General features: G+C 43.9%; 1 protein-coding gene across 2 annotated transcripts in view; it reads right to left on the bottom strand.

Moving 5' to 3' along the window:
• LOC119180381 (DNA-dependent protein kinase catalytic subunit) overlaps positions 1-13,815 on the bottom strand; it is a 231,258-nt gene that overhangs the window by 197,817 nt on the left and 19,626 nt on the right. For both annotated transcript variants that reach the window (XM_075869063.1, XM_075869064.1), the window contains exons 14-15: positions 3,788-3,878; positions 2,142-2,301 (exon numbers count right to left, since the gene is read on the bottom strand). In XM_075869063.1, the coding sequence (XP_075725178.1) occupies positions 2,142-2,301; positions 3,788-3,878 (251 nt within the window). The remainder of the gene's footprint in view (positions 1-2,141; positions 2,302-3,787; positions 3,879-13,815) is intronic.

Genomic DNA, 13,815 nt, shown 5'->3' with positions numbered 1-13,815 from the left:
AACGGTGCAAAATCTTCACAGACTTTTCATGAGGCTGTCAAATGCCTTGCGAAGGGCTACGCTTACTTGCTAACGGCATTGGAGGCTCTGACTAGGCTAGTCGCTGATCTTCGTAAGAAGGCAGGCTTGACGAGACGCGGACATGCAGATGGGCAGCAGCAGAGGCTCGTCGCCGACCGCGCCAAATGTGAGGCTCGGGGCGAAAGGCTGAATACACATGGGCACTGAATATGCATGTTTAATGGAGGACAGACTGTAAACACACTGAGGTGAAATAGGGCGATGCGTGTACAAACACAACGAAGTGTCGCATCGCGCTAGCAACGCGGGCAGTCCTTGGCAGTGTCTGCTAGCATCTGATACGGGGCGCTGTCTAGTGAGTCGAGAAGGAACAGCAGGCGGAGTGTCCATGGGCACTGCCATCTGTCCAGAGGCACGGGAGATGGCACTGTGAGACTGCTGCCACCTCACATCATTAAGTAAAGCAAATCTTAAGACGTAATCTATTTTATGGCTTACTGATAATAAGTTTCAGTTTCAGTGAAACTGAAACTGAATACACTATTACACTATTAATAATAATAATTACTAATGTCGCAATGTCTCTTTCACGTTCCTTCGTTTGAGACAAAAATGATAATTTTTTCATTGTAATACGAGCCATATACTTCTCAAACTATTCAATTTGAAATTATTCAGCCAAATCGCTCTTGACATTAAAACCTCAAATTTACTATTTGCCCATCCCTACATTTTATATGTCTCAACTTGAGTATTTGGTTGTGTCATTTGCATAACAAGTATACTTCATTACATGTCTTGCATCTAATAAAACATCTAATAAAACAATATTGACAGATATTCTAGCCATACCTCAGAAACTTCGTTATTCAGGTCAAGAGTATTTAAAATACCATGACAAAAGCCCCATAACAGTCCTAGGTATATTTTGCTTAATAGTACCAGCAACAAAAACAAATAGTAACTATAATACTACTACTACTACTACTACTACTACTACTACTACTACTACTACTACTACTACTACTACTACTACTAATAATAATAATAATAATAATAATAATAATAATAATGATAATAATAATAATAATAATAATAATAATAATAATAATAATAATAATAATATTATTATTATTACCCTTTAATTATTCAAATAAAGCAGTAAAAATGGCTAGACCTGCCAAAGCCAATCGGAGGCTTGAGCGGCAGAGCTTGGCAGGCAGAAAACAAAAAGCGAGCATGTTTCATGATTGTAGGTAATCGCACAATAGAGATTATAGGAGAAAATAGCATGCACATCAGATTAGAAGCACAGGGCATATAAACTGTAGTCATTCTCATTATACAGTCATTACAGAAATTGAAAGTGAACAAAAAGCAGAAAACAGCGATGTTTCACAAGCAAAGCGCCACACTAAATGATTACTCAGAAGTACGCTTGCAAATCAGTTCATATAGAAGAACACCAGATGCACATTACTCGTATAGACAATGAGTCTCTCATAACGATATGGTGGTTTCGAGACGTTGAAACCCCAGACATCACGTATAGATGAATATGCTGTAGCACTATTATAAAATTTTCTAAGTGCGTTCTTCTAACACTATGCCGCATAACATGCAACTGCTTACCTGCTTTACAGGACACTAACAACTTTTTTGAGTGCCTTTCAATTTCTCCTTTTTGGTTGTGTAGGTTAGAAAACTATCAATGCGTTCGCTTTTTCGGAATCGGACGAACCCCGGTCTCCGAGAATGAATGAGTCCTGCTGAGTAGAAATAAAGCAAGTTCCGAATCCTACTGAACCTGGCAGAGTAGAATGCATTACGGCATAAATGTAGCGCGAAAAAGACAAGCACTTGTGCAGTACAATTTCTTGTACTTGTCTTAATTGCGTTACATGTACGCCGTAATGGATCAGCACCCGCTCGCTCGCCCGTACGTTTTGCGTCAGGGTAGAATGTTTGAGAGTTCGAGTCTGAGTGAGCCAGCTTGAACAGAATGTGGCTCAGTAATATAAAACTTTGGAGAGTGTAGCTTGCTTTGCCCAAGTGTAAAGTGTTACTAAATGCTAAGCACTGTTTTGGTTGCCAACGCGTGCCTGGTTACCCCCACTCACCGATCTGCGACAGTGAAGTCGGAGACAACGGGTGGACGGCGAGTAGGAGGAAGAGAAGAGACTTAGCATAGCGGCTCCGTAAGCCTTCAGCCACAAGTGGGAAGTTTTCAATCTGTAGCACCGCCAACTTCTCCACTAACAGCAGCTGGCTTTCAGGCACCTGCGCATACGCGGCAGCGAGAAGCGACAATGAAGTACAGACTACTATTAAAATACGCATCCACAGAGAAGGGAAACATCACTAACACATTAGAGTTCTAGCAATAAAAAGCACTCGTGTTCATCTTGTTTCAGAGCCACACTACGAGTTGTGCAGGTTACGGTTTGAGTTTGTTTATCTACTACCTACAGTTACAAAGTATAGTTAGGACAGGAAAAGAGAGTTGCATTAAACAGCTTGAAATGCGGCCCCTTCGCAGGCTCACTGCGGCAAACAAGATGGAAAAACTAAAATACATGCCAAGGCATTGTGTACGAACAATACACATATATTACGTTGAAAAAAAATAAATGTAGGCAGCTCACATTGGTGGTACAAGCTGAATCAGCAGTGTAGCTCTGGTCGATCTAAATGATCAGCAAGTTCTTGATTTGCATAGTTCTAATTAGCATAACTTTGTTAGTGTGACATTATTTACAAAGACTTAATTAGTGCGGTCTTAATTAGCATGATCTTAGCGCGGCACCAGTTACTTTGTTCTTTACTAACAAGGTCATCTCTCTACCTGTTCCTGCCTGCTTCGCCCTTTTTTCTCTCTGTCTATTACTTTCTCTTTTTTCTTCTGTTTTCTTCCTTTCTTTGCATTTATCTGCTCTGTGCTTTTTCCTTTGTTTCCTTCAGAAGCCACATGCACTGAAGAAATGCCTAGATTGCATATCGGTCCCATCAACCTCAATGGGTGTACTGGATGGAGGCACAGTGACTTTACTAATTGAGTGATGTGACTGTTATATGATGGTGACATGACTAATTAACATAAGATTAGTAATTAATATTGAAATCATTTACTTGAAGACGGTTGTTTATATAAGACAGTAGAAGTCCATGCTCTTTATGGCATACTCATTTCTAAGAAATAATGAAATTTGTGCATACTTTGATATAATCATTGAATTTTAAGGGAGATATAGAAACTGACCACACATTGACCAAATTACTTTGTTGTGGTTTTTTAAAGTACAAAATGTGTAAAGTAAGAAAAAATTATTTAAAAATCCAGGACCAATAGTTTGGTGCCAGTATCACTTAGAACTGCATAATGTTCAAATGTATATAACATCATAGTATCAATTTAGTTTATCTCCACAAAAAGGTCGCACAATTATGTACAATGCTTCTTGTAAGTCTGCTTATGATATGAACATCATAGGCTTGAGTGAACAATCGAATGCTTCAAATATTTTACCAAACATTACTGTCTTCGAATGAGCTTCGATCCAATTTTGAATTGTTGAAAATTTTGAAATACCATTCGAAATGAACGAATAAGTGTTTATTAGTGCCCGTGCACCTCCCAGTGAGCACGCATCGCCATTGCAGTGTGAAATTTCAAGTGGAGATTCGAAAACACACCCGTACGGCAAAGACACGTTGTACATGTACAGCGAGAGCATCCAAAGAATTAAATGAGTCGTCACACCCTCACCTCCGCAGCACAACGTAAGATGCTGGCCGTGGCCTCTTGAAAACTGGTGAGCAAGGGCAAGCTGTCTTCCAGGACCGCTGGGCTGCTTATGCTGAAGGGGAGAAAGGCGCAAATATGAGGCTGCAATACAAACTAAAGCACAATGCAATGATACCTTTTTTTCCATGCCCAAAGCAATGAGCAGGACATTCATAATATGTACAGTCAAACAATGTTATAAAAATGTTATAACAGTCACGTATTACACAAAACATAGTTGTATCTCAAAATTTGTCATAAAAACATATGTTCACATCAGTGTATGGCAATAGAAAATAAGCACTAATTTTACCTTCAAATGTGGTTTCACATCAATACAATGCACATTGCTATCGAACAAAGTGCTCAGTCAGTCAATGGTCTCTGTTCAAATCCGAAGCAATTCTTTGCAAACATACGGCACTTTCGTTGTTTCTACATAACTATCTATCTACATAGCCACCTACATATGAGCACTATCGCATCTCTTTAACTTGCCACATACCAAAATTTGTAAGAGACAGGTCAACAGGTCATTACACGAAGAGCGTGAGATACTTGTTGCATATTTCATAAAACCTTTTCCTTCAATCTTGTCTGGCACATATTCGTATTCCTCGTACCATGGAATGCAGGCACGAACCACACAGGTGATTGACAGTTTGTATTTTAACAGCGATGACAGAATTTCAAAAGTTTTTATGCAATCGCGCTCTATGAGGGCTTGTGTCGCAGAAAATCTGGAGCAGATGTTGGCAGTATTGTTGGTGAAAGAAAAATCAGAGGGACGGAATAATTGAAAATCGCGATAAAAGCCGGAATTGTATCCAGGCATTCTGCATGGCAATATTGTGTCCCACCACAGAGCTACACCAGTGCTTGACACGGCTTACGAGAAAGATCCTATAATGTCAAATCATGCCATTGTCAACTATGAGTGCTTTGTTCAATATCAGCTTTTGTAACAATGTAATAAACATTTCATATTAACTTTTATGTCTCAAGAAGCTATGATCAACCATTGCACAACCTGAAGAAATATGGTGAAAGCTGCTTATGATATGCACATCATAGACTTGTACAGATATTCGAATGCTTCAATTATTCGAATAAATATTATTGTTTTCAAATTAGCTTCAATTTAACTTAAATTGTTGAAATTTTGAACCATTCGAATAAAACAAATAAGTGTTTATTAGCTTGCGTGAAACTCCCTGTAAAGGTGGAAGAAAGGATGTGACAACTCATTTAATTCTTTGAGTGCTCTTGCAGTACAAGTACGATGACGGCGGCACTGCACTCAAGAAATGTTAAACTATGAAAGCACTTCTTTGAGTGTGTATTAACCCGCATGTAACCCACTGTAAAGATGACTTCACTGCAGTAAACAAATGCTAAGCCGTGAAAACACCTAGCTTCACTTTAAGGTTAAATGAAAATTTTACTGTCACCTAAATTCACCATTTTTTAAGTCCAAAAGCTTGTTATGTTGACTTATATGTTCTAAATATTAAAACAAGACATACCGCATTTTCTCGCGTAATCCTCACACTCGCATAATTCTCACACCCCCAACATCGCCCAACAAAAATACGATTTCTTTGTTATGGCGCGATACTGAAGCTACTAGGCTGCTTTCAAGTTGACAGTTATAGATCATGATGTAAGCAACAGCAACAGGGCCGCCGGTAGGCCCTTCGGAGCCTACGAGTTTTGTGTTCGCTACTGGTGACGGCAGCCGAGAGCCACCAAGACGCATGACGATAGTTATAGTGCGAGAACAAAACGACGACTACTAATGTAGTCGAAGGACACGAGCGCTCGTGTCCTTCGTGTCTTTCTTGTCTCTGTGTCGTCGTTTTGTTCTCGCGCTATAACTATCGTCCTGCCATACCAACTAGCCCAAGCTGCCACACCACCAAGACGCGTTGGGCCTGCCGTCTGCCTAAAACTGGGATTGATGGTAAACTTCATTTTTTCAGAAGAAAACTGCGGACGATTCTGTTAAATAGTTATCAGCCCAATACTGACGTCCTACGCTTACCTTTTGAGGGCTCCTGTTGAGCAACGAACGCTACTGCCATGACCGCAACGCCCACAACCTTTGCGTGTCGTATTGTAATTCTCGACTAAATAAAACTTGGCTCGTGTTGAACGTGTGCTTTTATTGTTGAGGTGAATTTTAATTAGTACTTTTCAAAGCTTGCTGTTAGTTGCTGGTGTGAGAATCCCGATTTGCGGCCACTTCCTTTTTTTTTTTTTTTTTTGCTCTGTACGTTTTCGTGGAAAGTCTTCCCCACGTAATTCTCGCAACCCCCAACTTTGCATCGGTTTTCCGCCAAAAAAAAGTTCAAGCCAGAATGACTTGAATCTGCCGCATTTTTTAAGCCTTCGTTTCAAGGATAGTCGAAGGAATTCTATTTTCCCATAAGACATATTAAATGCGACTTAATACAGCCGCTTAGTGAACTTGGAGAGCATATCATGTGTTAAAACACAGTGAGAACCCCTAGTTTTTATTAATAACAATAATAATAACAATAATAATAATAATAATAATAACAATACAGTCAAATCTCGATAATTCGAACTCAAAGGGCCTGAAAATTTGTTCAAATTAAGGAAGTTCGAATTAATAAAAGCTAAGTAAACGGAGGAAGCGTCAAAGCAGTGAAGAGGAAACTTGGGATAGGCGAAAATCGGATGTATGCACTAAAGGACAAAGAAGGCAAAATAACTACCAATATGGATAGGATAGTTAAAATAGCGGAGGAGTTTTACAGAGATCTGTACAGTAGCCGGGACAACCACGACTTCAATACTATAAGAACTAGCAGTAACCCAGATGACACCCCACCAGTAATGATAGAACTCGGAAAAGCTTTGGAGAGCATGCAAAGAGGCAAAGCTGCTGGTGAGGTTCAGGTAACATCAGATCTGCTGAAAGATGGAGGACAGATTGTGTTAGAAAAACTAGCCACCCTGTTTACGAGGTGTCTCCTGACGGAAAGAGTGCCAGAATTTTGGAAGAACGCTACCATCATCTTAATACACAAGAAAGGAGATGACAAGGACTTGAAGAATTACAGGCCGATCAGCTTGCTCTCTGTAGTATACAAGCTATTTACAAAGGCAACTGCTAATAGAGTAAAGAAAACATTAGAATTCAATCAACCAAAGGAACAAGCAGGATTTCGAACAGGCTACTCAACAGTCGACCACATTCATACTATCAATCAGGTAATAGAGAAATGCTCAGAATATCACCAACCACTATACATAGCCTTCATAGATTACGAAAGGCGTTTGATTCAGTAGAAATATCAGCAGTCATGGAGACCCTGCGGAATCAGGGTGCCGATGAAGCATATATAAACATCCTGGAAAAAATCTACAGGGGATCAACTGCTACCATAGTGCTTCATAGAGAAAGCAACAGAATACCAATCAAGAAGGGTGTAAGGCAGGGGGACACAATCTCCCCAATGCTATTTACCGCGTGCTTACAGGAGGTTTTCAGAAGCCTAGAATGGGAACAGTTAGGGATAAGAGTTAATGGAGAATACCTTAGTAACCTGCGCTTCGCCGATGATATTGCGTTGCTGAGTAACTCAGGGGACGAATTGCAACGCATGATTACGGAGTTAGACAAGGAGAGCAGAAAGGTGGGTCTTAAAATGAATCTGCAGAAAACGAAAGTAATGTACAACAACCTCGGAAAAGAGCAGCGCTTCGAGATAGGTAATAGTGCACTTCAAGTTGTAAAAGACTATGTCTACTTAGGGCAGGTAATAACCGTGGAGCCGAACCACAAGATTGAAGTAACTAGAAGAATAAGAATGGGGTAGAGCACAATTGGCAAGCACTCTCAAATTATGACAGGTAGATTGCCACTATCCCTCAAGAGGAAGGTATATAACAGCTGTATCTTGCCAGTACTTAGCTATGGAGCAGAAACCTGGAGACTTACAAAGAGGGTTCAGCTTAAATTGACGACGAGGCAGCGAGCAATGGAAAGAAAAATGGTAGGAGTAACCTTAAGAGACAAGAAGAGAGCAGAGTGGATTAGGGAACAAACGGGGGTTAAGGATATCATAGCCGAAATCAAGAAGAAGAAATGGACATGGGCCGGGCATGTAGCACGTAGACAGGATAACCGCTGGTCATTAAGGGTAACTAACTAGATTCCCAGAGATGGCAAGCGGGATAGGGGGAGACAGAAGGTTAGGTGGGCAGATGAGATTAAGAAGTTTGCGGGTATAAATTGGCAGCAGCAAGCACAGGACCGGGTTAACTGGCGGCACATGGGAGAGGCCTTTGTCCTGCAGTGGACGTAGTCAGGCTGATGATGATGATGATGAAGTAAACGGAGGGGTCCCCATGCAGTGGCGCATGTGCATTGAGCTAGACACGAGAGAGAAGTTTCAGATGACTTACATTTGTTCACTAATCACAGGACATCCATCATTAATTGAAGTAATCGGTGATGCGTGTCTGCACACATTTGCCTTGCAACGAGTCAATTAATTCTGCACGCAGCTTGCAAAGTAAGTCTATTTCGGCTTCAGCATTCTCCTCGCAAGAGAAGTTGCGCACGGCAATGTCCAGCGCCGACACTCTCTAAAGATGACAACAACGACTGCATCTCCGCTACTACCACAGAACACCTACCAGTGCTACTACCCTCTGCGCCAAAGCAGCAGCGTGGCCAGCACATGACGAGAAAGGAGGAGCGTCTCTAACCAACACTTCATGGAGGTTTTTTTTCTCTCTTTGTGCGGGTTGTTGAAAGGAGAAGGGTTAGGTGGCAGGGACGGGAAAGGGCGAAGCGTGGCACCGGCGTGTGAGAGAGAACCACACTCTGCAACAGCTTTCTTTTTTCTCTCTCTTTACGTGTGGCGTTGGAAGGAGAAGGGTCTTTACATGGCAGGGGCGGGAAAGGAAGAAGCGTGGCACAGGCGCTTAGCAGATCAGCATTTGAGAGAGAGAAAACATTCAACCGCAGCCTTTTCTTTCTTTTTCCCTTCCTTCGCGCGCAGCGTTGAGGTGTTGGAGGTGCCGCCTTGGGATTGGGCGCGGTGCTGAGAACATTTTCGAAGCGCGGTACGTTTGAATTAACCATCCCAAGTGCTAGCGCGTTTGAATTATCGGGTGTTTTCGCCCACTGGAATACACATAGCTTTGATGGGACCTCATCGCGAGTTCGAATTAACCGGAAGTTTGAATGAAGCTTGTTCGAATTAATAAAATTTGACTGTAATAATAATGCAACGGACTAGTAAAAGGTAGAGAAGAGAAGGAGAGGAAGACAAAGAGTCTTGGCATGATCGTAGTGCGTTGTTCACCTCCTGTAAATAAAACCATTTTATCACAGCTCGCTGTAAGAGTTGTGGTGGACGTGCTGGGTAATCGACACCCGAAGACGGAAGTTGAATCGCAAGTTCTTCAATGGAGCCGTCGCATTGCTGGACTTCCACCGAATCTATCTGTGCTTGACAAGTCCCACAGTGCAGATGAACACCGACCCCTCTCGACTTCTGCGCCGACCAGTTCAGCTCCACAACTGAGAGATGCTCGTCCCTTCGCCGGCAGACCAGATGAAGACGTCAAGGCTTGGCTCATCCATTACAATCGGGTGAGCGCCGCTAACAAATGGGATGCCGCTTCTCAGCTTTTGTACGTCGCGTTCTTTCTGACGGATACTGCATTAATGTGGTACGAGAATCGGGAGGAAATGCTAACGACGTGGGACAGATTTGCTTCTGTGATCAAAGAGCGTTTCGGCGACCCAACAACGAAAAATAAAAGTGCAATACAGACGCTAATGCAACGCGCTCAAGTGCCAGGTGAAACTTGCACGACCTACATTGAGGAAGTCATAAAGCTATGTAGGACCATTGACTCCAGAATGTCTGAGGAAGACAAAGTCGGGCACATTCTAAAAGGAATTGCCAAGGATGTTTACAGTTTTCTCATTGCGAAAGACACCTTGACATCTGTCAACGATGTCATTCGCCATTGCCGCACTTTTGAGCAACTAAAGACGAGGCGCATCACGCCGAAGTTTGGCAGGTTAGCCAATGTGACGACTATCGCGAGTATAGACAGCAACCAGGCGCTTGATCTTGCATCAACAATCCGGCAAATAGTACGTGAACAACTCAGCCTTACGCGCAAGTGGCACACCGCCCAAGCACTCATCCCGCCTACCAGCCACCAGAGTTCAAGCAAAACGTTGCTTCATTCTCCTCGCACCGAGTGGCGGAGGGCAGTGAGGATTCTGATGCCACACCTCAGTATCAGCCATGTCTCTACGATAGAGGCCCTGCCTATGACCCACGATCAGGACGAGGACAGCCGCATTCTTATACTCAGGACTGTCAGCCGGACTTCGTCCCGCTACGGCCAACCCCAATACCAAGATGCAACTTACGACGAATACAATGGATTCCAGAGAGTGGCAGAAACTCGTTCTTCGCATGATAATGAACTTCCTCGCCGATAGAAGTGGCTCAGGATTCGTTCCGATAAATATAGTATAAACAGTGACCCTCCCGTGTGCTACAACTGTGGTTTCACTGGGCATATCGCTCGGTATCGCCGCCAACAACACCGCCAATCTTGAAGGACACCAGCCATGTTTTGCCACCAAGACCCTGTGCTTCATATGACCTGCGGACAACCGACTTGTTTCCAAGGGACCATTTTTTGCGCGATACCAGACGCAGTGATTCGCCAGCATCCAAGCAAAGTTCGACACCACCATCCAACCGTTCTCGTCGCTCGCCGTCTCCTCTGCGTCGTTCTTCTTCTCCGCCGCCGGGAAACTAGCATCCGCAGCCAATGGAGGTGAGGTCGCCGGACGGTCTTTTCAAGATATACCTCTGCCTATTGTTAGCTCAAAAACAAAGTGAATGTGTTCATTGATGGAATACCGACGATGGCGTTAGTTGACACTGGGGTGACTGTGTCTGTGATAAGCCTCACCTTCAGAAACCGCTTAGGTCGCAAAGTTATGTTTTCATGGGATGATACAATCACCTTTCGTGGTGTAGGCGGCGAGTGGCTTAATCCTTTTGGTGTATGTGTTGTCAGTGTTTCATTGGCTGGAAAAGTATTTGTATCCGAATTTCTGGTTCTGTCTTGTGGTTCGCACGATGTCATTCTTGGTATCGATTTTCTAGAGCAATGCGTTGCTTCTATCGACTGTGGTGGTGGGGAAATATCACTAAACAATTTGTTTCTACCGTCGCTTTCCGAAGAAGACTATCGTCGCGAAGAATTCAGGAACACACTTAGTGTGATTGATAAAGTGATAGCACCATCTTGGTGCCTGCCACCCATTCGAGTCTCTTCCACAGCGGTTGATGATGCTTGTGTTGACCTCGTAGTGGGGCCTCTAAGCAAGAACTGTTCTAAGAAGGACATACTTGTGCCCTGTTCTGTTGTGTGCATGACAAAAGGAGTAGGAACATTGTGGGCGCTGAACTGTTCTGCCATGCTGGTTGTGCTTCCTCGCGGGATGAAGATAGCTCTCTTCGATGAAGCCTCATGCAGCTCGATAGCAGCACTAGCTACGGACCTCATTATCTCTTCCTCTCCTAGTGATATTCGCCATAATGAAGATCTAATGCTCGGTATGATCAGCAAGACTCTAAGTACGATGGAACGGCAAGCGCTGGTGCAGGTCCTTTCCCGGCATGTTGCTGCTTTCGACTTCAAACATAAAGATGCACCCCTTTAGTTACCCTCGTCCCGCGCTCGTCACAGACACCGGCTCTGCAGACTCCATCCGCCAAAAGCACTACCGACTGTCATCCTCTGAGCGCAAAGTTATCGCCGAACAAGTAAAGGACATGCTGAAACAAAGGTGTCGTGCAAGAGTCGTCCAGCCCGTGGGCAGCCACGGTAATTCTTGTCAGGAAAAAGGATGGTTCCTGGAGATTCTGCGTAGATTACAGGCTTCTAAACACTGTGACGAAGAAAGATGTATATCCCTTACTGTGGATTGATGACGTCATAGATTGCTTGCATGCCGCTTCCTATTTTTAACGCTTGATTTGCGGTCAGGTTATTGGCAAATACCTACGGAACCCGGTGACAAAGAAAAGACTGCTTTTATAACTCCGGATGGCTTATTTGAATTTAATGTCATGCCTTTTGGCCTTTGTAATCCTCCAGCCACCTTTGAAAGATTTATAAACACAGTATTAGATGGTCTAAAATGGGAGATATGCATGTGCTACCTTGACGATGTTGTGATCTTTGGCCGTACGTTTGAGGAACATAACCGTCTCAGTCTTGTTCTCGACTGCATCGAAAAAGCTGGGCTGGTTCTGAATTCTGGAAAATGTCGCTTTGGCGAACCAAACTCTCGTGCTGGGGCACTTGGTCGACAAGGATGGCGTCAGACCTGATCCTCGCAAGATAGAAGCAGTGAGCTCTTTTAAATCACCGCAGTTTGCACGAGAACTTCACTCATTTGTCGGCCTATGCTCATATTTTCGTCGTTTTGTTCCACGATTTGCGGAGATTGTGTACCCGCTGACAAACATTTTGCGACAGGATGCAACCTTCAACTGGACACCAGAATGTGACACTGCATTCTCACAACTTAAGTTTGTACTAACGTCAGCACCACTGTTGCGTCATTTCGATCCATCTTGCCTGACTGAGGTCCACACGGACGCTAGTGGCATCGGTGTAGGAGCGGTGCTTGTAAAACATCACAATGGCGCAGAGCATGTCGTGGCATATGCCAGCCGTTGCCTGAGCAAATCTGAACATAATTACACAGTTACGAAACAGGAATGTCTGGCAGCTGTTTTCGCCGTACAGAAGTTTCGTTGTTATCTTTACGGGAGGCCATTTAAGATAATTACCAATCACCATTCGTTATGCTGGCTGGTCGGTTTGCATGACCCCTCTGGTCGCCTCGCACGTTGGGTGCTGTGACTTCAGGAATACGACTTTAAGGTGTCGTACAAGAGTGGCCGTCGTCACGCTGACGCAGACTGCCTCTCCCGGATTCCTCTTGCAACTACAGACTGCGATGCTAAGAATTTTGACGACTGCCTTGCTGCTGTTACAAGCACGTTCCCCAACGCGGCTGATTTCCAGAGAGAACAACGCAACGATCTCAACCTGGATCCTCTTTTTGCCACCGCAAGTGCCTCCCAACACAGTGGTCGCTTCACGGTCCGAGACAAGTTGCTCTATAAAACTAACTACTCCAGGCCTGGAGCACGTTTTCTTCTAGTTGTCCCCGAGAGCCTTCGTTCCAATGTTCTACGTGTTATGCATGATGATGCAACATCCAGTCATTTCGGCTTCATACGAACGCTGAACCGCACGCAGGAACGCTTTTACTGGCCCAAGATGTACGAAACAACGAAGCGTTACATCGCTAGCTGTGAGATGTGCCAACGTCACAAGCGCCCGGCCACCGCTACACCAGGTCCCCTTCAGCCATTAACACCACCCAGCACACCTTTTGAACAAGTAGGAATTGACATTACGGGTCCATTACCGTTATCTAACAATAAGAACCGTTGGATAATCGTCTGCATAGATCATCTTACGCGGTATGCCGAAACCACAGCCATTCCCTCTTCTACCGCTGCATCCGTGGCAGACTTCTTGCTCCCCTCCGTGATCCTTCGCCATGGCCCACCGCGTGTTATTATCAGCGACCGTGGCCGCCAGTTCACTGCTGATGCCGTTGAAGAATTACTATGCATGTGCACGACACAGTCCCGTCATTCCACACCGTATTATCCGCAGACGAATGGCCTCGTTGAACGGACAAACAGAACGCTGACCAACATGCTTGCCATGTACGTTTCTTTCAATCACAAGAACTGGGCTACAGCGCTGCCTTTTATCACATACGCGTACAACACGGCAAAACATAAAACAACAAACTTCAGCCCATTTTATATGTTGTACGCCAGGTTGCCACTAAGCCCTCTAGACACTTTATTACCCTTCATTCTACACAATGACGACTC

The sequence above is a fragment of the Rhipicephalus microplus genome, chromosome 7 (genome assembly GCF_043290135.1).
Source record: "Rhipicephalus microplus isolate Deutch F79 chromosome 7, USDA_Rmic, whole genome shotgun sequence".
NCBI lineage: Eukaryota > Metazoa > Arthropoda > Arachnida > Ixodida > Ixodidae > Rhipicephalus > Rhipicephalus microplus.
Note: the sequence above shows the minus strand (reverse complement) of the source record. Positions and strands in the feature narration are given on the sequence as shown.